The sequence below is a fragment of the Scatophagus argus genome, chromosome 2, assembly GCF_020382885.2.
Source record: "Scatophagus argus isolate fScaArg1 chromosome 2, fScaArg1.pri, whole genome shotgun sequence".
Classification (NCBI taxonomy): Eukaryota; Metazoa; Chordata; class Actinopteri; family Scatophagidae; genus Scatophagus; species Scatophagus argus.
Window position 1 is genome coordinate 22,163,124 of NC_058494.1, and position 23,251 is coordinate 22,186,374.

At 42.4% G+C, this 23,251-nt stretch overlaps 1 protein-coding gene across 4 annotated transcripts; it reads left to right on the top strand.

Moving 5' to 3' along the window:
* Positions 1-1,244: 1,244 nt before the first annotated feature.
* Positions 1,245-23,251, top strand: prom1b (prominin 1 b). Of its 4 annotated transcripts, XM_046370640.1 has the most exons (27): positions 1,245-1,913; positions 9,666-9,727; positions 10,243-10,269; positions 10,380-10,585; positions 11,569-11,689; positions 11,779-11,842; positions 11,985-12,074; positions 12,696-12,913; positions 13,026-13,100; positions 13,250-13,313; positions 13,587-13,746; positions 13,962-14,114; positions 14,292-14,415; positions 14,582-14,685; positions 14,919-15,003; positions 15,114-15,260; positions 15,939-16,010; positions 16,902-16,994; positions 17,661-17,714; positions 17,946-18,026; positions 18,389-18,457; positions 18,573-18,662; positions 19,655-19,770; positions 19,970-20,058; positions 20,288-20,353; positions 20,526-20,616; positions 21,514-21,550. In XM_046370640.1, exons 1-24 carry the CDS (start codon positions 1,643-1,645, stop codon positions 19,998-20,000), a joined length of 2,577 nt encoding a protein of 858 aa, XP_046226596.1. In that variant the 5' UTR covers positions 1,245-1,642; the 3' UTR covers positions 20,001-20,058; positions 20,288-20,353; positions 20,526-20,616; positions 21,514-21,550. The 4 variants fall into 4 exon arrangements, with proteins under 4 accessions (XP_046226596.1, XP_046226587.1, XP_046226604.1 ...); XM_046370631.1 differs by having other exon boundaries at positions 19,970-20,353; XM_046370620.1 differs by lacking the exons at positions 19,970-20,058; positions 20,288-20,353 and adding an exon at positions 21,660-23,251 and having other exon boundaries at positions 1,247-1,913; positions 21,514-21,548.

Genomic DNA, 23,251 nt, shown 5'->3' on the forward strand with positions numbered 1-23,251 from the left:
CAGTCCACTGTTCCTCTTGAATGGGCACTTGGAGGGGGAATCTGTCGTCACACACATGGAGGGAAGAGGGGGGCTTATTTTCAGTGTCCAGCACTGATAAAATATCTGCTTCTGGATACACAGCTTGTGTTTTCCTTATTACCTCAACTTACTTCACATTTACATCTAACCCCTGTAGTGTATCATGTTAAGTGACTGCATGTCCTGAAAGAGAGCCCTGACTTATCAAAGACTTCAAAACTAATTTTCTCAGACTTTCACAACTTAACCAGGCTGTAAGTGAACTTTGGGTTTTCCCCTTTTTTTGTTGGTTTCAAACTCAAACCTTGTGTGCTTGCCAAAATATCACTAGCCTTGGCCCTCTATCTGATCAACCTCAGAGCGAAACGTCAGCCGTTCGGTGACCACAGCAGAGAGTCATTGACCTTCCTCGCATTCATACAAAAAGGCCCACTGAGATTGTGTGGTTGGATTCTCTTGTAATCAGACACCCTGTCTGACCTCTAGTGCTCAGGTGAGGAGGAGCAAAAATAAGGCCGACTGTACATAACCTTTGCTTATGTAAAGCAATACAAGACTACAAAAATACAAGAACACAAAACTCCTGCATTCAAAAGCTTGAAAATGTGCAAAAATATCTGCAAAACTTTAAATATCTAAAGTAAAAGTATTATGCAGGAAAGTTGCCCCCATCAGTGTTAATATAATTTTATTACAGAATTATTACTGATCCATACAAACTACTGGTTGGTTATTTGAATTGATAACAACGCATTGCAGTTTATTAGATGACTCATTTGTATCATTAAAATGGGCAAAAACTAACTCCTAAGCTGCAAAACAAATGTAGTGGAGTATTGAAGTAGCACCAATACTATTATATACTGTTATATCATTGGATTAATATCAAATATAATGATGGTTGAGGTGGAACTAGTTTAAAGCAGCTGTTTTTACAAAGCCGTTGTCCTCATGTGCAGCTGGAACCACGAAATGTTTGGTAATTTTGCACGGAAAACGAAACTTTAATAGTTAGTTTAATAAAAAAATGTCCATTGTCTCAATCCATGAAATTGCACGTACGCAGCCTACAGTAGCCCACTTGAGCAAATGTAATTACATGCCACCACTGGGTAAAAACAGCCATGTGTTGGTCCCATGGATTGGCACCAGCCAACAGATAAAAGGCGGACCTGGACAGGTGATTGGACCACGCGGTGTCGCGCGCCCGGGCAGGGCGAGATTTCAGCGGTCACGAGCGTTCTGGGGCTAACGTGCGCGCGAGATTAACCAGCCAGCTGGTGAGGGTGAGGACACCGAGATAACAAGCACATCCTCGGCCGTTCGTCCCCTGAGTCGTCGGAGATCTCCGGGAAGATGTCTGTGATGAGTCCGGAATTAGAAAACAGGAGCTAACGGCTGCCAGAACCTCGACCGTTAATGTTAAGTTCAAAAGTTTTTCTCCGGACTGTTGTTTGTGAGCTGTGGGGATTAAAGCACCGAGGGGGACAGGTGTCCTCTCACGTCAGAAGCCCTTCTCCCCTCTCCGTCCCCCGCTAGGCTGTAGTGCCGACTGGAGCTCGGGGTTTTCGGTCTCAGTCGTTCTCTCTTCTTTCTGTACAAAGCTGGACTTTTCTGAGCCATGTTGTGGAGAAGGTGGCTCGTCCTGCTGCTCTGCTGGGGGGGCACAAGCGGTGAGCAACAGGCGGATGAGAGGGACGGGGCTCCGGCTGAGTTCCGGGCGGACTCCCGCAGACAGAGGTCCCCTCCACCGGTGGAGCCACTGGATTTTGGGTTTGTACCGGCGGCGGTTTATGATACCCATGCTTACTACGAGCCAGGGGCCATAGGGATCCTCTTCCACATGGTCCACGCTTTTCTCTACGTGGTTCAACCGCACCCCTTCCCCAAAGGTGAGATTATCGTCACCCCTTCCTCCTCCTCATCGATGTCCTCCTGTCCTCTCACATGAGGACAGGGAATAATTGGCTTCAGATACACATTAAAGTAACCGTAAGGCTGGTGTAAACTGTGAGAGTGCAGTAACAGGTGTTACACTAAATTCTGTGACCCATCAGATTCAGTGACCTGATTAGAAGTTTTAGCAAATGTTGTCTAATGCCCACATACTGGTTTTGGATGATTGTATACTAAAACTTAAGAGCCCAAAGAATTTAGACTTCAGGGTCATGATTAAGATAATTGTAGTATAAGTTAAGAGAAGAACTGAAGAAATTGCTTTGTGCCCCAGAAGCTCAGTTGAAGCAGAAAAATGTGGATTCATGTGTATGATCACACTGCATGATCATGTGTATTAGTGTGTCTGTAAAGCAGTAATATCTCATCCATCAGTATTTGCTTACCGCAGCAAAAGTGGTAAGAAAAAAAATGTAGGCCTAAATGACAGTCAGACACCAGTTTTAGTGTGTAAAATGTTGAGCATTTTCACATCTTCAGACGTCAAAAGAAAGGAACTGAGAAGGACTAACTCGTAACTGCTCCCAGCCTGTGTCCACGCTGATACCTTTGTTAAGGGGTCACGAGTCACAAAGGCTCCAAACTGCTGGCCTGGCCGTGCATCACGCATCAAAAGCCCTAACTGGCTTGTTTTACGTCACAAACTAAACAACAAAGTCCAAAAAACATCGAAAAGCTCAAAGAGGCAGCCGCTGGATTATTTGCACACTGCTGCTGTATCAGTATTCTCCCTTTCAGTGTGAATCTGTATTAATCATATCTGACTTAGTGGGGACTGCATACACTGATGGTGTTACTTGTTGAGCCCATCAACCAGTGTCATGAGCAGATTAATGTGATCAATAGCTGTCATAGCTCAAAAGTGATCAAGTCCGGGGGAGGGGGTGATCAGGTGTGGGATGTGATCAGTAGTGTTTGTTACGTTGTTGGCCCCTCCCCCGGTGTAGTACAGTAACCCAGTGACGGCTATGCGGAGCTACAGCCAACTTAGCGTGGTTTGTTTGTGTGCTTTATGTATAACTATGAGTGGTCACGTTGGAGGATGACACAGTGCAATAGGATTGAAGGTTTTAAGTTGCTGCCATTTTGGTGTCCAGGTTTTGAGCCGCTGGCTAGGTAATCAATTAGCAGATCAGCGATTAGAGGAGGCTTTCTCAGTCACCTGCATCACTGCATAATACCTTAATCCAACGCACCATATGCTGCTACTGCGAGGGACTTTCCAGTGTGATTCACTGTCTCACACACACACAGGTAGAGACCACCTGGACGTCATGTCACACACTCCCATATCATATTTACACAAAATCAGGCATGTTGCTCACACACATTGAACACACACACACACACACACTCAGGTTAGGTGTTACGCTGTTTGTAGCACGTGGATGAGGTTCGGCCGGTCCAGCTGACCACGAGGCGGCCATAAACAGGTCCATAATTTTGCCCACATTTTAAGCCATCAGTTCAGTTGAATCCAAAAACCAAATTCTTCTAAACACAATTTGTGCATGTATGTCCAAGGGCCTAAAACGTGTTCGCTGCAGCACCAATCACAGGCTAAATTAATAAACTCTGAATAAAGTATTTGGTTGGTTAAGAAGAACCCCAAATTGCACCAAGGTACGTACCTGTACGAGTTTTAACAGTCAAATATTTATTTTTAAGTTTTCAGCAGTACAGGACTGGATGTAATGGTCAACTCAAATTAAGTGTCGTCTTTAAGAAAAATATTCAGCTTTCATACTTGGTTTTATGAGGTTCTCTTCATCTTGATAAATGTCAAAGCAGCAGCATTTTAACTGTTTTTGTCTGTTCAGTTGACCAGCATGTTGTTTAAAGTTTTAGGTGTGTTTATATGTGACGGATAGACAAAGGCAATGTGCATCTTGTCAAACACTACAAAGAAAAGGAAACTGGTTTTGGATTGTAGTTTAGATCTGAATGTCATGTGAAACAGCTTTATCAAATAAAGGAGAGGCCTTCAGTCACAGAAACAACATTTATATGCTCACAAACTCACACATATTCCACAAGATGCGTTTATAGCTGCCTTGTTGGGTAAAATTAAACACTTGCAAGTTCAAAGTAAGATAAAAAATATGTAAGTTTAATATTTCTTTTATGAAGTTTCTTCTATGTTTAAAGCTTATAATGTTTTTATTACATTGTGGCTGTTTGTTTAAATATATGTGCTCTCAGATGATTTTTGACGAACATTGCAGTTTCTTCATTCATTCATTTGCTTTTTTTGTTTAACTTTATTAAAGTGTTGCAAACTAAAATGCACATAATGAAATCAAGAGGTTTCTCCCTGAGATGAGACTCGTTAAATTATCCCAGTTAGCATCTCCAGCAAGGAAAACAACGCCATTAAGCCGTACAAAAATAATAAAGGGTAAAAGAAACGTATGGTTTGACTGATCAGGATTGTTTCTTTGCTGAAACTGAAAAAAATCTGGAACATTTTTGGCAAATTGAACCTTGTAGTGCTGCAGAAACACGTCTCTTTTCAGTACTCTGTTAGAAAATGTGGACGTTCCTTGGCCGTGCGATACGTTATGTTGATGCTGGTCTTGTACTGAATTCTGCCGCCCAGTCAGATGGTGCTTCCTGTAGCGCTGATGTCAATAGCTGAGGTTTGGGCTCGAGGTTGGTCAGCTGCAGAGGTGACCAGTTGGGGTCAAGGCTGAGGTCAAGCTGAGAAACTTTTAAATATGTGGCACAAAGTCAGCAGCACAAATCCCCTGCTGTGTTATTAATGTAGCTCATTTTTCAGGTTTCCAGTAGAGCTGCTTGTGTCTGAACGGGAAATAACCAACGCGAGAGTTGGCTGCTCGAGTCGTCGGCGGTTCTGAAACATTTTGGACTCTTTCACGGTGTGAGGAGGCGGAGTCTCATCCCTCCGATAACACACACAGGCTAGATTAGAGGATTAGCATCCGCAGGGCTAATGCTAGCACTATGCAGCTACACCACTGCTACAGATGGCATTGTCGCACACACACACACACGCATGTGCTAGTGTGTACTGGCATGCACACATACACTCACACACTGAAAGTGGGTCATAGTCCTCTTGGTTTTTGTCTGTTCGCCTTAATTACTGAGACTGGTAGAAAATGTCAGGAAAACAAATCTTACTCAGGAGAAACCCAAACCAAAAAACCTCTCCTCCTCCGAAAGGTCAGCTTTATCATGCAGTGATGCTTTAAACTTGGCCAAACAAACAAACAAACACCAGAGGAAGAACATGTCGCACGTTAACATCAGTTAATTAAGTACTTTTTAAGCAAAAATGACCCAGTTTCCTGCCACTCATATATTCAATGATGGTTTTTACTCTTTAATATTTTAGAGACCATTCACTCAATTACTCAAGGAAATGATGTGCAGATTAATTGAGAAAGAAAACATTTGTTCCAGGCTCTTATTCCTCTTTATCTGATGTCTTATGGCTGGGGTCTTATGAGGTGTCGAGTGCACTTTGGGAAAAGAGACATTCCACGTAATCCTCTTAGTTGTCTTGCTTCGGCTCGCTGTTGAACTTTCTTTAGATCCTGGTGCCATAAAAATACATACCGTCCTCACAGCCTTGTGTAACACTGAGAAGAAAATACTGCAGTCGTATTTTAAGAAACACAACGTAAGGGCTGCATAACTGTGCTTTGGCAAACCTGACGTGACTTTTGTTGTAACACCAAATCACCTCCCGTTAATGTTGTGTCTGGCCCCAGGGTCTTTTAAATTTTGGAGCCACGATCTCAGTTTGTCACCTCCAGTGTTAAACAGTTTCCATCAGTTGTAAGCAGGGATCTTGGGCCTCATTACAGATAATTTACTGCTTGCCCTGTTTTGAGTTAAGTTTCAAAGATCTCAGGCAAAATCTCATCGTTTTATATTACAGAAGCAGTTCCTAAACTCACAGCTGCATCCTGTCCTCTCTCTGCTATAGCATCTTCCACCCATCCATCCATCCATTTTCTATACCGCTTATCCGTCAGGGTCGCGGGGTATAGCATCTTATGTTAAGAAATCCTAACTAGAAGATTTGACTCAATTCTTCAAGCCTGTATATGCGTTTCAAACGTACCTGAAACTGCCCGTTCTGTCTCACCTGGACAAGAAAAGCCTGGCGTTAAATTTTAGCTTTGAAGAGCCGCGGGTGTGAAGGAGAGGAAACCTCACCTCTGCGAGGTTGTGTGAGGCGTGAGGCTGCTATGTTAGACAGACCTGCAACCTCCAAAGTCCCCTGCAACAAAAAAAAAGAAAAGAAAATGCATTTGTGGTCTGTGCAACCACTAGCAGAGCCTGATTCCTCCTTGCAGACGTCTCCAGATATGAATGCAGGACATTCAGAATCATCATGTCAACCAGTTGATATAAACCCATTAACACATGGTTCAGGAAGTAGCCTTCCAGGTGATGTTGTTCCCCATCTCCATTGTCTTTGCTATACAGATAAAACACCACCAGTACTGACCATGTTTGGCAGTTCCAAATTAGGACCGGGTCTGTGCTGTTCTGACTTAGGATTCCTAAAGTTAGTTCGGACAGTTCTGTAGTAGCTAGAGAAGATCGGCTTTTTCCTAAATGCACTTGTGAGACGTGCTCTTGTAATGCTAAAAATCCTTTGTGATACTGAAAGGGTTTCGGACTTGGTAAGTTTCTGTAATGAGGCCCCAGGACACCTCGCAAGGAGTCACATGATTCATCTGAGGAAACAGATATCGATGTTATTGTTGTTCGCTCTTTTGTCATGACCTTACAGACAGATTTTGTGTCTGTCTTCAGGTCTCAAAAAATTCCTCAAATAAAAACTGCTTGTAAAAAGCTTAATTTTAAGTGGTGACGAACTCCACAAGATGCGGGCCCCACTGAGGACCACTGCTTGAAAATCCAATCTTTTTCCAGCGCTTTTCTCTGCCGATAACTGGTCATGGTCTTCCCCTGACTGTCTTCTGTTTTGTTTTATTTTTCTTCATCATTCACTTTACTTCAGTGGGGCGACTGTGATTTAACTTCCTCCAAAGGCAGTTCAGAGTGTTAGGTTCACACTCTTCACGCTGGCGTAGGCTGAACAACATGGTGTGTGAACATTTATCATCTTTCTTCAACTGTCTTGAATTGTTTCAAGTGCACGAATTCAAACTATAGTTGCTGTTTAAGCTTTTCCACGTTTGCACCACGAAGGCCAATGAAGCTGGCTAATCCACGTGTCAAGCGGTGGATGCGGTGAAGCACATCTTTGTCATTTAGTGTTTTGTGTGCATGAGGCTGAGACTGATACTTTGCCTTAAATTAGACATAAAGCAAAAAACAAACATACAGGTGTTTGTCAGGTTGTGTAAGGCCTTGTCCACACCTTCCAGTAATCTGTCAGAGCAGGTCAGGGTAGAGGATTGTGTGAGCCTATATTTACACATTACGCTAAGAGGTTTGCAGGTTCTGACTTATGTATCACAACGGCTAACTGCAGCAGCCTTGTGTGATAGTTTACTTGTTTTTTTATTCTTCTGGAGGTGTGGGTGGACCTGTGGGTTTAACTGAAATGGAAAAGCTGATAGGTCTAGTTCCTGGTTCTTTAAAAGCCCTTGATTATAGAAGCCAGGACACATAAACACAACGTTCACTAGGAAAAAAAAATATTTATCAAATGAAGCTCTTCACAGGAGATGCTGAAAAAAAACGTCACATTTTCCGTGCAGGAAACATATTTATTTTTGCATGTTACTGCTGACAGGTTACTTAAAGTTGAATGGTGGTCTCTTCATCCTTTCCGGTCTAATTATGAAGGTTGTTTATCCCCACCGACCCACCCACCTCGTCCCTTTCGTTTGCAGTAGCTATACCTCTTATACTGGGTCACTGAACTAATCTGTCTAAGCTTAACTGCCCTCAGTGGCTAATGCTAGCTAAGTAGCTGAGCAACAGCAGGTGGCATCGACACGACTCAGATGTGCTCATATGCTGGATGTGCAGAGTTAACGGGGGTGGTTGTCTTCACCCTACGTGACAGTCTGAGGTCGTCTCCTGCAGGCCGAACAGTTTTGTAAAACAGTTTGCCGCAGCAGGACAGGATCACGGTTCACAGAGGATTACCAGTGTGGTCCAGAGTCTCAGTTCACAGACCACAAATTTAAAATTCAAACAGGTGAATGACAGCACATTCAATCATTCAGCGAAAGAAATCTCACTGAACACTCAAAAGACATTGTTTGGTAAATTTTTGAGCCTTTTGTGGCCGTTTTTGCGTGTGTTTTTCAGTTGAGAGCCTTGAAAGGATTCGCTGATGAACGAAAAAAGTGTCAGAGAACAGTCAGAAAACACAAGGTTACAAACAACACGTTGTCCTGTCTCACCTGGGGGTCAGCAGGTGTGCAGCAGAAGGCAGAACAGACGCAGAATGGTTCAGAGTGTGTGTGTGTGTGTGTGTCAGCTGTGTCAGCATCTACATGCTAAACTGAACTCCATCTGCCTGTCGTCTGCACTGGGACCTTCTGCACCAGAAGAGAAAAGCAGCGCAGCTTGTTTGTGCATCTTAATGTTCCTTTTGGTTCCGTGTGGGAGATCTTTGGGAAGATCTGTTTGTGTGGCTTCAAGAAAGTCTATTATATGTATATGTCCTCGTGAATATATTTGTGTCGGTGGTGGATGAGTTATTCAGATGTTTTATTAGGTCATTTTTGACCAGGTGGAGGTGTGTGGCCTCGGCTGTATCTGTGTGTGTTTGGGTTGTTTCTGGAGAAAGATAGCTGATTATCTCAGTTCCAGGTTGTTAAATACTGATGTTTTGGGTTAGGGGGGGATTTGCAGAATTGCTCAATGGTGAATTTACAAACAGCAATCGACAATTGCTGCGTAATAAGCCTTTTAAGTAAATGTACTTGATCGTTGGAATCAAAATATACTTAATGCTCTTTGTGCAGAATGGACCATATCTGAATAATGAATTTTATGGGATTGAACTTATCGACTCATGCAATATCAGTATCACTTTCTTGTATTAAAATCTGTAACCAGTAACTTTTGCTGTGAAATAAATTTATTGGAATAAAGTGCACAATATTTCCCTCTGAAATGTAGAAAGTAGTATGAAATGGAAATTCTTGAGTTAAGTGCAGGTACCATAAAATTGTAAGTACATGTACTGAGATACATTCCACTGGTATTTGTACACACATTTGTTTCTTTCAGCTGTAGATTTACACCCAAACAGAGGTAATGTTGTTTCACTGTACAGTACATGTTGACAAATAAACATGTGTGTAGCATGTACAAGCTTGTGTGCATGCATGCAAGTGTGTGTACATGTGTATGCAAGTGCGTGTGTGTGTTCAGTGTTTACCTGCTGAGTAACAGTGTGGGTGAGTCACCGGGCAGGTAGGCTTAGTGTTGGCTGACCTACATAAACACACAGACATCTGGACTGAAGTGTGGTCCTCATTGGCAGCTTCAGGAGGAAACACACACACACACACACACACACACACACGTACAGCTGTCAGAATTAAAACAAAAGAAAAAAGAATCACGTAATCGGTGTTGTCCGCTCATGAACAGATCAATGGCTTCTTCACCTCAGTGTAGCTTCCTGCCTGTAAAGCGCTGATTCTCCCAGACCGAGTGACTTGTGTGCTGATGCGCTTGTCTGTCTCTTCTGTTTTGTTTTGTTTTGTTTTTTTCAGATCTGATTGTTAAAGTGATTCAACAAAACATGGGGGGAATCAAAATAGAAGAATGGAGAAAGGTACGTTTGGTTTGACTGAGATGAACGGTACAACGTATGGCGCTTGACCCGGCAGTGATGAATGCACCTGTTGATTTAACACCTGCAAAAGATTATGTTATTAGAGATTCCAAAGAGCACAGCTTGTAAGTGCGGGAATTTTATTTTTGCTACACTTTATGTCCTCTGAATGTGTGTCAGTTGAAAGAAGAGTGTAATAGTATCACGCATAACAGTCAGAATTAACTGATATCATGACCTAGTTAGTGTGATACTAGCAAAACATCTGCGACATTGCTGGATTCGGTTGAACTTATTAGTACTTTTACCTTTCTCATCTTTGGTTTCATCTTTGGCTCTCGTTGTCGCCTTCACTTCCCTCTTTAGAAATTGGAATTTTGCAGCCTCCTAATCTCTCAGCCGTCACACTGACCTTGTTTTGTCTGTCTTTGTTTTCTTCTTGATGTGTGTGTGTGTGTGTGTGTGTGTGTGTGTTTTCCTCCCCGTGCTGGTATGCACATGCTATGGGATTGCAGCCAGAAAATGTGGTCCTCTTACTACAGGTAAACTCCTCATAACAATCTGCCAGTTCTCACATAATACACACTATGGTGTCTCAAAAATGACAACGAGGTGTGGGGGTGATGATTGTGCGAATCCTGTCCTCCTGCAGTGGATCTACTACGAGGCGGGATTCCTCATATGTGGGACCCTCGGCATCTTGTTCGTGGTCCTCACGCCCATCGTGGGCTTGTGCTTCTGTGTGTGTCGGTGCTGTGAGAACTGCGGAGGGGAGATGCACCAGAGACAGAGGAAGAACGCCGACTGTCAGAGAGGTTTCTACACTGCCTCGCTCATCGCAACGTCCATCTTCATCATGTGAGTCGACACCAGCTTCTTTTCGCTCACTAAATCATCTTGTTTTCTCTCCATGAGAGAACTTCGGGTATCGTTGATGCGATTCTGTTGTCGCTGTGTGCATCCTGGCTCACAGCGCACTTTAGGGAAGGCACATCTGTGCTGTTTGTTCAGTATCTTGAAATGCCGCACCTGTCGGGTGGATGGATCATCCCGACAAGGAAGAGCTGCTCATGTGTGTGTGTGTTTATAGGTGAATTTCCCCACTGCGGGATCAATAAAGTTCATCTTTATATGTGGGTTCTTTCGGCATTACGCTCCATTGGGGTCTTCCATGGGTTTTCCCCTGTGCTTTCAGATATCTGCCTTATTTTACTGTTTCCTGGTGATCTCTCTCAGCTGTAGAAATCGTGTTAAATTTCTGAAAAACCAAACACTCGTCAAACGCTTCATCATAACAGGCTTTGAGTAACAAAATTTTCAAAAAATGGAGGTCCCAAAGTGCAGACACTGAGACAAGGGACACTGTGGACAAAAGAGTCCTTAATAAACTTGCTCCCAAAGAATCCAAGAAGGTCAGGGCAACGCAACAGCTGAAAGTCCAAGGAAGTCCAAATAAAAGAAGAATCCAGGAGGTACAGCAAACACAGGGAACACAGAAAACTCAGGGAACTCAGCAGATGAATGGAACAAGGAAACACACACACACACACAGGTGAAACTAATTAGAGGATGAATGAATGAGATGAATAGCTAAACAGGACACAAGAGAAGAAAAGCAAAAACAAACTAACTAAACAGAAACTTCAAACCATGACAAAAGTGAGATTTAAGATGAAACACTGCAGACAAATGCACTCTTAAAAGCCCCCCCAGGTGACTTCGCAGGCTGATCACATCATAGCTGAAATACAGCTAAATGTAGCTGTGCTGCCCTCTGCTGGTGAATACTGGGCATACAGTATTTATTAACTGATACTCTTAACTGTGTGTGTGTGTTTCAGTCTGGGAGTACTTATTTCCTATGCTGCGAATCATAATGTCAGCACTCAGATTAAGAGCACTCGGCGGTTCATCAACACCAATATGAGAGACCTGAGGACATTTGCCAACAACACACCTTCGGTAAGAAGCCCTCATACACACTCACATTCCCATGTAAAAGAGACTTTAGGATTTTTTGCTCTAATGTGCAGTTTTGTTTCCCGTTGCAGCAAATCGAATACCTGACAGCCCAGTACACAACAGCAAAGAACAAAGTCCTGTCAGAGCTCGACAGTAAGTTGAACTTAGATCTTTTCCATACAGCATTTGTCTCGCGTCTGTCGTTTTGTTTGCCTGTGGCTTCCTGTGTTTACCGATGTATGCCTGTAGTGCTGTCACAAAACCATCTGATCCCTTCCCCGACCTTTCCTGACAGACATCGGGCCTTTGCTGGGTGGGAGGATCCACAGTCAGCTGGAGAAAGAGGTGGTTCCCTCGCTGGACACTGCACTGCGGATGGCAGGAGGTACACAACATTTCATTTTGCTAGTTTTTAATGTGACCGTCTGTTCAGTTCGAACAGCTGAGATGTACCACATCTGATCGGTGATATTTATGTATGAGGATTTTTTCAAGGATAGTCCTCTTCAGCCACGACGTCATTTTTCTCACGATGTAAAATGCTTTTCCTGTTGTGTGTCCGTAAAACTTCAACCAAAACTCCTCTGTCTCGTTTATGTTGAATGTTAAACTGAAATGGTAAAGCTCTCACTTATGGTGTGATGCTTTGTGATTTCTTTTTGAGCATGTCATTGTGTGTCGCATCATCGCTGTTTTTGTTTAACTTTAACTGCTTTTTCCTCTCTGATTCCCTCACATTTCCTTTTATCTAAAGCAAAAGTTGAGAGTGCTATCAAAGGTAACTGATCTGGGTTCAGTGTTTCAGTGCCCGTGACTTGGTGTCAGTGGGTCCTTGGTGTTACAGATACTGTAGATCCTGATCCTGAACCGCTGTTGTTCCCCGTAAAAAGTCTTGTTGATCTGTGTTCTGTTGTGGTGAATTGTGAAGGTAAATTAATATAAATCCCACGAGGCTCACAGTCAATACGAAGCAGACTCAGTTTCATCCTTCCTCTGCCTCCTATAGCCATGCGGGAGACCAAAGAGGCTCTAGAGAACATCAGCTCCTCCCTGGAGGTCCTTCAGGAGGGGACAGGGAAACTTAAGGCCAGTCTGTCGGAGGAGAGAGCCTCTCTGTCCAACACCCTGTCAGACCCTGCTTGCACCAACGGAGCCGTGTCTCACACCTGCAACACCATCCGCTCCACGCTGTCCCAGCTGGGAGTCAACGCCGACTTCTCCAGGGTACCGAAGGAACCGAAGACCGTGTGACTCATGAATTCAGAACCGGGAAATGAGTGGAGACAAGCATTTTAATATGACACCTCTTCTCTCTTTCTTTTTTTTTCTCTGTCAGCTCCCAGATGTCAGCCATGCCTTAGAAAATATCAATACTGTCCTGAGAACAGACCTCAGCAACATAGTCCAAAAGGTTAGTCTCTGTCTTCAGCTCATCCTCATCCTCCTTCATTCATGTTGTCTCTTTGTTTTCTCACTCTTCATATTCTTTTACAACACACGCTGGTTCAAAACATTGACACCGTAGTCGTCTTTTCTCCTCTTCTTACTTTCCACCTCCAGGGTTACTCATCCTTTAATGACACACCACGACTGGTTAAAGAACAAACTAAAAACATCGTCTCAGGTACGCAAGCGTGTGTGTCTGTGTGTGTGTGTGTGTGTGTGCTGTGTGTTTTATGTATCTGTTTTCCCCTCCTCTTTACAAAGTCTGACTGTCGTCTTTCACTTTATTTTCTCAACTTCATCTGCTTGCTTGTGACTGATGAAACCACAGCTCTACCTCGTAAGTCCTGCTCTGCCTCTCTTCAGTTCTGTGAGACGCCTCTTTTGTCTCTTTCCCCGCTGATATGGAAAAAAACGTGCACTAGTTCATGTTTTTTTGTCTTTTTATTTGTAGGAGTAAAAGGCATGCTGGATAAGATTGGCACAGAGATCACAGGCTTCTCCAAGATGTTCCCAGTTGAAGGTTCTCTGGCCAATTTCACCATTTTCCTCAATCAAGGACAGGAAAAGATTGAGTCCTTTTACCCACAGATTGACCAAATGGATTTCTACAGGTTTGTCCCAGTGCGTTTGTTTGTCTGTCTACATGTGTTGATTGTGGGAACAGAAATCTGTCACACTGTATGGACATGCTTCTTGCCTTGGGGTCAAGAATCTGCCGCCATTAACCAAGCTTATAGTTAGGAAGTTAGGATAAAACCTCCTCACAAATGACAGCACTGTGACACAGTGTCTGTGTCTGTGTGTGTGTGTGTGTGTATCCCTGCAGATGGATCGGCTGCGTGGCAGTGCTGTGCATGGTGGTCCTGGTCTTGGCCTTCAACGTCCTCGGCCTGCTGTGTGGCACCTGCGGCTACGACAAGCAAGCCACGCCAACAACCCGAGGCTGCCTGTCGAACACCGGCGGCAACCTGCTAATGGCGTACGTTACCGTGACAACAGTCCAACATCATATAGAGAACAGAGAGTGATTTCATGCATGGCTTAGGCCTTTCTGAAAGGTTTATTACCGTAGCATGTATAAATGATAAGTGAACAAAAGGAAGAAATTAGTTTCAGTGTGATTGTGTTTCCCACACTCTGTCTCTTGTTCTTTCAGTGGCGTGGGCTTCTCTTTCATCTTCGCCTGGGTGCTGATGGGCATCGTGACCACCTTCTTTGTCGTCGGCGGCAACGTGGAGAAGCTGATGTGTGAACCGCTGGCTAACCGACAGCTTTTCAAGGTACCGAATGAAAAACGCTCATCCTTCCTGAACCGTCTTGTTTTCAGCCTCTGCCTCTCTCTGCGTTTATCCTGGCCAGAGTTTTTATCTGAGAGTCATCATGTTGCATAATGGACGACACTGTGGCTCCATGCTGATGAATGTGTGTGTGTGTGTGTCTGTGTAGATCATTGACACACCCTTCCTGGTTCACCCCGCCAAGAAGAACTTCCTCCCTGGGATGCTGTTTCAGAATCCGAACATCGACTTGACTTTGGGAAGCATGTACAGGTAACTTATTTATTTTAACTGATTTTTTTGAACTGCACTTTATTTACTCGCACATCTGAAACATGTTTGTTTTTTGATCTAAGAGGACTTTGTATCCTGCAGTTTACAGAACGTGCTGCCCAGTGATAGTAAAGTGAAGCAAAAAATGAATAAAAGAATGCTAATGAGTTCAGTTACAGATATGTGGGTAAACTAGAGTTTCGGTGTGTGACCACTGTGTGTTTGTGTCGTAGGGAGTGTTACGAGAACAACGGTTTGTATCACGCTCTGCAGCTGGAGACCATGTTCAACATCAACTCATTCCTCAACAGAACTGTGGTAAGTTTTTTTTTGTGTAGGAGGAGCTGATTTAAAGTAAAGTACTCATGCTTTGATGGAAAAATGATACCGTGCTAACCTGTGAGTTTTCATTGTGTGTTTCACAATAGTACAACAAGGATTTGGCAAAGGTGTTTGATAGCGTGCAAGTGGACCTGCAGCACATCACGCTGCTGGAGCAGGCGGGCAGAGACAACCTCATCAACTTTGCCAACTCGGGAGTGGGACAGATCGACTATGAAGCCTACCTGGTTGAGGTAATTTGTGTGTGTGCATCACTTGTATCATATTGTCCCTTATGGGGACCAAAGCAGGTCTCCATAAGGTAAACAATAAATGAATCCAAGGTCATACCGTGTCCACACAGGTGACAAAAAGTCACAGTGTTCTGCCCTTTGGGTGTGATTGCTGCTGCTTTCTGTCAACTGCTGTTATATGAGATAAAGTGAAAAATAATACACTATATAGACAATAGTATTGGGACACGTGACCATAACACCAACAGGGACTTTAAGATTTCCCTTCACTGGAAGTAAGGGGTCGAGCCCAACCCCTGAAAAACAGACTCACAGAGAGATGTGTCTGGATACTTTTGTCTATAGACTGTATTTCAGAAAAACACTAAAGCTGCTCTCTGTTCGCCTACTAATCATTTATTTATTTGTTGTTGTTGTTGTTGTTTACTTTAAAACATTGGTCGTGTTTTCTGCGCTAGTTATTGCAATATTCATCATAAAAAGAGGATTATGTTGTTTTAAGTCTGATTGAAATTCAAATTAGGCATCGAAAACTTAAGCTCCTAAATTCAGACATAAGCCTCACTGAAACCTTGCAGAAATGAAACTGAGAAGTAGAAGAGCTGAGCAAACTGAAGGAATCCAAAACTGTATCGTCCCTGCTTTGTGTTTGAACGTCTTCTGTTCTGTTGTTTTCAGGTAAACAAGGGGGTCGCCCTCGTGGACCTCCTGTCCTTCTCTACTGACCTGGAGGCTCAGGCCGATCAGCTGGTGAGTCTCGTCATTACTGTACCAACAAATCACACCAACCACATGACTGATTTTATCGTTCGGACGCCAAAATCGTAACGTGATAACAGGGTTTTACACACAGTATTATGCACATTGTATGGAATCATTGCTATGCAGGTTACACTTACGGTACCGCAGTTCAAAAACTGTAACGTCGCAGAGTAACTTGACTGAGTGCTACTAAAGTACTACTGCGAGCTGCTTATGGATGATTCAGTCGAGGTCTGTGATGTTCACGACATACCTCAGAATTAGAAAGTGAAATTTGGCCTGAGGAAGCTGACTTTAGAGATATTTTCCGTTTTTTTTTTTGTTTATTTGTTGGTTTGTTTTGTTTTTTTCTGGATTCTCGCTTTGCTGGCTATAAAACATCTCTATGAAAGTTGCTATTAAGGTTTTTCTCATTTGTTTTTTTTTTTCATTCTAATTAATAAATTCATTTCGATTCACACATTGGAGTTATGGGGATGAGATGTAAAATATAAAATAGTCTTAAGCCAACAAGTCCAGGCGCTCTGGAAAATTATTTACGCTCAGTGGTTTGCTGGTCTGAACAAGCTGCCCGTTCACCCTGAACACACACACACACACACACGCTCACACACATTTATGGCACATGCATAGTGCATAATACAGGAAGTGGGACATTTAAAGGCACATGGGACGCGTCACAGAGGGATTAGTGTGTGCACATGTGTTTCTAATGAAGGAGAGAATAACAAATCATTGAGTTAACAATCTTTACCCAACCATCCTAAAGGTTGTAATCATCTTGTGTGTTAATGTGGCAACCCAGTGATGTGCAAACAAACTGCTTAATCCTCTGCACTTTGTGTGTGTGTGTTTGTTTGTTTGTTTGTTTGTTTACAGCCCCGTGGAGCTCTGGAAAATGCACTGAAAGGACACGCCAGCAGTATCAGACAGATTCACAGAGAGCAGGTGGTTCCCATGGAGCAAGCAATGGTAATCACATCTCAAACACACACACACACACACACACACACACACACTTTCTTAAGTTACACAAGAAAATACACATAGATCCTCAGCCAATATCCAAAAAAACACCCTTTTTCCTATTACGGTAAATGAACATGCAGTATATTCCTTTAGAGACTAAAAGTAAACAACCCTTTATGTTGTTTTCTCAGATTAATTTCACTTAAGGTTTATTTTAACAACTAACAGAAGATAATTGCAAGATGATATACCACAAAAAACAGTGGATGTTATTTTTATGTCTTGCAGTCCACACTAAAAATACATAAAAAAAAAAAAACACTTTTAAAGGTTTTAAACAAAAAATTCAATATTCAAATCACAAGTTTAAAAACAAACAAGTATACATTTAAGCCCTCATCATCATAAAAGACATATCAGTAAACCCGTGTCTGTCAGCCGCCCCCTTCAACTCTCCTTCTTCTCTCTTTTTCCTGTGTTAAATGGTGACAGAAATATGTCAGAGCGCGGGTAAGCCGCTGTGGATGGACAGCATTGTGACAGTGTGTGTGTTTGTGTGTGTGTGTGTGTGTTTGTCGTGGCCGTGTTGTTGACTTCATGTGGTATTTGGTGGTAGTTGTTAGCGGGTGAGCGGTGCTTTGTTTGCTGACGTCTCGTCCTCTCACGCAGAGCACCCTGAGCCAGAGCGTCAAGCAGCTGCAGAGGACGTCCAGCGACCTGCCGGTGAGCAAACGAGCTGACGGAAACTTTCCACTACTGCAGCGTTCGTGTGCTGTTTTAGCAGCTTATTACAGTTTATTTTTACTTTCACATGAACTCTTAAACTAATACAATAAACAATCCTATTCTGAATTACTAAAGTGCATTAGATGATCTCCTAATCAGCCTAAACACTAAACGGCACTCGCTCAGTCGTCTGATGAACACGAGTGAACCTCTCCCTCTCTCTTTTAGGTGAAGGTCACAAACATCCTGAGTGCCATCGATGCAGCAGAGTATCTCATCACTCATAACGCCTCCCATGTGGTCAAACAGGTAATGAAAAAACACAACATACAGAATGATGAACACGGAACTAACTGTGCACGTGTGGATATTTCATCTTCTGTTTTGTTTCTAGAGCTGTCTGTTACTTCAGACAGGTCAGTCAGATGAGAGCAGAAGGCATATGTATATGAAAATATATTTTTATCAGCTTCTCAGCTCAGTCCGGGCTCTTTTTTGTCTGCTATAAGCCACATATTTTAAATACCCAACACTAAACAACAATCCAAGCTTGATTCAGCCTGAGCAGAGGTTTAACATACTGAAGGTACTCTTGTTGGACACTGAGGTGACAGTAAAAGCATCTTCATGGAAAAGCACTGACTCACGTTTTCTTCTTCGTTGGTGTGTAGGAAACAAAGACCTACATACAGAGCTTAGTGGGATACTTCAGGCAGTACACAGACTGGGTTAAAAACTCGGTGAGTGCACTGTCTATATACAACTCTGCCTTCTCTCACTAATCTGGTTCTAAGATACATACACTGTAATCTGTACTTTGTTTTATTTTGTTTTGTGTGTGTGTTTTCCCTACAGCTGACCGTAGAGGTGGCCCAGTGTAAACCCATCAGTAACATTGTGGATAGCATGGAGATAGTAGCATGCAGCTTCATCATCGATTCAGTGGTAAGCCACCAGAACACTGTGGTCATCTGTGTGTGTGTGTGTGTGTGTGTGTGTGTGTGTGTGTGTGTGTGTGTGTGTGTGTGTGAGGCCCCCGAGGTGTACTGATTCATGGATTTATAAGGGACTTGTGGCTTGAGGGTTTTTTTGGGAGCGCGATGAAGACTGCGGAGTCACACGTATGAGAACAGCATGTTCTCAGGTCTCAGACACACTCGCTCTCACACACACACACACACACACACACACACACACAGTCTGAGATGAGAAAGAGTCCGTTTTGAGGCAGCATAAGGAGCTACAGACACATACATCATTCAGTGTTTTCACCCTTTGGCCCAGAGGAGCTGTAAAGTTTCATATTTACATATCAGCTATATATCATCCGTGTCAGGTTGTGAGAGTTTCAGGAGAGCTCAAACAAGCTTCAGGCTGCGGTCAACATAAACAGATTTTATATTTTATATGATTTGAGTCTGCAGCCTCTGGACAAATGCTGCATGTGTGGATGTTCTCATGCCTGCTAATGTGTACCTTTCTCGATTATTTTTATTACCAGTTAATCCAGCCATTATTTATTTAGACTTTTAAGTCTTTAAAATGTCCAATTTCAAAATTTTTTTGAGAAGCACAAGGAGGCATGTTCACATTGCTTTGCTTTGTGTGACCAGTTGTCCAAAATCAGAAGATCTGACATTGATTGAACAGTGGTGGAAAGTACTGCACTTACATTTTACTACTGCACAGTTACTAGTTTTTATTACTTTATATCTTCAAGCTGTTGAGATGAGATTCAACACCCCCCCCCCCAGCTGTATTGAAATGAAATGAAATGAAAACTTCCCCTGCCTCCGCATCTGCGCTGATGAATGAAGTTAGAAATTATTGACAAATTGGTTAATTAACTAATAATTTCAGCACTAAAAATCTGTTTTAGAGAGACGAGTGTTTGAGTGTGATAGGAGCGAACTGAAGTGCGCTGATGTGTTTTTCAGAACACGTTCTGGTTCGGTCTGGGGGGCTGTTGCATCCTTCTGATCCCCAGCATGATCTTCTCCGTCAAACTGGCCAAGTATTACAGAAGGATGGACACGGAGGACGTCTTTGAAGAGTGAGTCCAAACACACTCTCATATTGTGTCATACTTTATAGCACACAGAAAATTTTGTTAGCTTTGCTCCTAGTTTTTCTGAAGCCTTTCTGTAGATCAAAATGAAATTAATTAATCCTCTTCTTTCCTTTTCTCTGTCATTATTCCTCTTCACGGCCCGTGATTCTTCTCATATTTTCTCCTCATTTTATTTCTCCAGTTCTTCTTACCCGTGGCTTGTTGCACTTTGATGTCTGTCTGCTGTTCGTGCTTCCTTTCGTCCTCTTCCACGTGCCCATTCCCTGTTTGGTATGGGATACTTTATGGCTTTGGATCTCTTCACATCTTTTCTTGCCTTTTCTCATCAGCAATCACAAGCATACTCTTTACCTCTTTGCACGGGTGTCCATTTCGTCATTTCCTCAAGCGTCTACCTTCATCTCTTTCGCCTTTATTTCTCCCTGAGGATCACCCCATCCTTGCTGCTGTCAGCGCAGTCTTCCCACTCTCTTTCTCAACCTCGCTCTTGTATTTGCAGTATGGGTAAAACAGGTAATCATGGTGAACAAGTGTGCGATATCCACGGAGACATCCCTGTAGTCAGGTACGAGCAGCATCTCTGCTTGCTTGCATGTCGCAGTCTTAATCGGTGAAGGGATTTTTTTTTTCTGTCTGACTGAGAGTCAGTGAAACGTTTGCTCCACAGATGTTTTGTTTACAAAAAAAATCCCCATATGTGTGTGTGTGTACGTGTGTGTCTGTGCATGTACATGTAGCTCCCCCTATTACGACACTCTGACCCGGTTCCCTCGAGCCTCCGCTCCCCCGAGTTACTCTGACTGGTGACCCGAAGGAGCCGTCGCTGAGGTATTGATTCTCAATTACAAATTTCCACTAACCCTCATCTAATAACGTTAACAACTGAAACCATCTGAGACCCACCAGCCATTTAGTCATCATCAGTCTTATTTTACCCAGGAGTTTTTTTTCCCTCTTTGTATTTTTGCTTGGCATTGTTTCTTCCATTTTTCTTCTTCATCCTTCATCCATCACTTCTGTCTCACTGAGGTCCATTCAGACACCGGGACTCAACAAGAAAGAGTGACTCATGGTGGATCTGACTTTACCTGAAAGCCTTCTTACACAGACAAACTGTGTGCACATGTGAGAGATTCTTGTGTTTATCCTTGGAGACGTCACGTTGCAAAAGCAATCATTTAGTGGTGACGAAACATTGGCTGGTGTGTTTGTGTGCATACAGAGCTATACGTTTATTTTATTTTATGTTCTTAAGATGTTCTTTCTCCCTGTTGATTATCCTGGTATTTGTGCTAGATTCTGAGTAAATTTTGTTCCAATGTGTACAACGCGAGCATTAAAGTGAAGCTTCTCTTGTATCGACGATTGTGCCTCCGATCTAGAAAATCATGACCCTTAAGTATTTCTTTTGTCATTCCCAAGTTAATTTCCAAGAAGAAGAAGAAGAAGAATCAACTTTTATTGGCAGTATATATATATTTTTACATACACACATAATGAATTTTACTACTGCATTTATCCCATCCTTAGTTGAACACACACATGCATTACATGCTCATTTAGTTCATATTTGCCCATCTTTGGCTTGACAATTTGATGTTTAGAATTTTAAGTCAAGCTGTGTCTTTGACACACTGGCTTTTCTGACAATGAGCACCTCTGTAGATCTCGGCCAAAAGTAAAACGTACTGATGAATTTTTTGTTCTACCTTTTTTGTTCCACAGTGGACAAGAGAGCTGGAACTAATATTTCCCTCATGGTGAGTGCACATCTGTCCTTTCTTAATTCTCTTCTTCCAATAAAAAAAATGAGGTTCTAACAACATCTCTCTTTTTTGGGCTTGCTTGGACTTTCCAACTTTCCTATTCAGGTCTTGAAACACATCCAAGAACCAAAGAGAAGAACAACAATCAACCCCCCCCCCCCCAGTACCCCTTCAACCCACTTGACAAGGACCTCTGATGCCAGCCAACTGTAATTTATCAAGTGATCTCTCATACACTTTAGCATCCAGTCACAGCAGTATCCCAGAAGTCCTACAAGTGTTTCATACTGTACATGATCAGTTGTCGGAGCGATATTCCTGCATAGCTAGTTTTACTTGTAGAGAATGCATTCTACGTACATGATCAGGTGACACAAGTGTAATTTTTTTACGCTTTCAAAACTTTTGAAAGTTTTATATATTTTTTGTTAACATTTGTTTTATAACATGTATGTGTTTCTTTATAGTGGTAGCTCTTTTCTTTATTTTATTTTATTTTCATGATGAATATTTGTAAGATAGCTTGTATCATTTTGGCTCAACTGGCTGCATCAACCGGGGAATTACAGAACCATTCCACATGTAGGTAAATTTTATACATTTATTTGTTTTCTTGCTGAGAGTTAGCACAGAAGACACCACTCTTGTGTGGTTTTGGTAAATACTAGCTGCCAGTTAGCTTAGTTTGGCTCATGACAAATGGAATGTGGAAAGACATGCTAACAGTGGTGCTCTGACCTGTTGTTAACGTCAACATGCTAACAAGCACTTAATGAAAATGCTAACACATTAATGTTAAGCTGGTTAAACATTTACCATGTTCACCAACTTTGTTTAAAATGTTAGCATGCTAACATTTGCTAATTAGCAGAGTAAATGGCCATAACTAACATATTGAATAAATTAAAATGTTGACATGAAAAGTCAGGTGATCTCCAAAGTTAGTCTTATTCGTCCTCTGGGAACCATGAATATCTGTAGCAAATTTAATGGCAGTCCATGCAACAGTTGTCTAAAAAAACTCCCAAAACATCCTCCTCATGTTGGTACTAGACAAAAAAAGAAAAACTGGGGGGGTCAGAAGAGACAGTAGGATTCATCCTCTGGGTACCGTGAATGTCTGTGTATTGTCATGTATTCTCTTCCCTTTGGCCAGAATAACTTGTTTTCTCGTTTTTCAGCTTTTGTACCAAACTACAATAACCGCAAATGTGAAAGTGTTGTTGATCTTCTCAGCTAACTCTCAAGAAAGCAAGAAAGCTTAAAGGGGTGTTTCCAAAACCTCAAACTGTTTCTTGAAACACTGAAGGAGGAAACTTATCTAAATTATTAAACATAACGAAATAATTGATACACAATGATGTCCAGAGGTTATCCTGGCCTGTTGCTACTACAGGAGATAAAGTGTTACTAGCTAATCAACACAGGCGTACCCTAAAAGGGTTTTCAGACAGCTAACAAACAAAAAACTGTGTCTCATTTCTCACCAGACCTTTAGTGAGGGTCTAGTTGCTTGTGGTGTCGGAGGTTTTATTTTATTTTATTTTCCTGCCATCCTATGGTTTGAGATATAAAACTCCCAGAACTCTCTCTGGTGTCAGAGGCCTGGTTGATGAACCTACACAAAATAAATAATAATAAAGCTGGAGTTTGTGGTGAGGATGCAAATCTGTGAATAAAAAATTAAGTCCAACAAA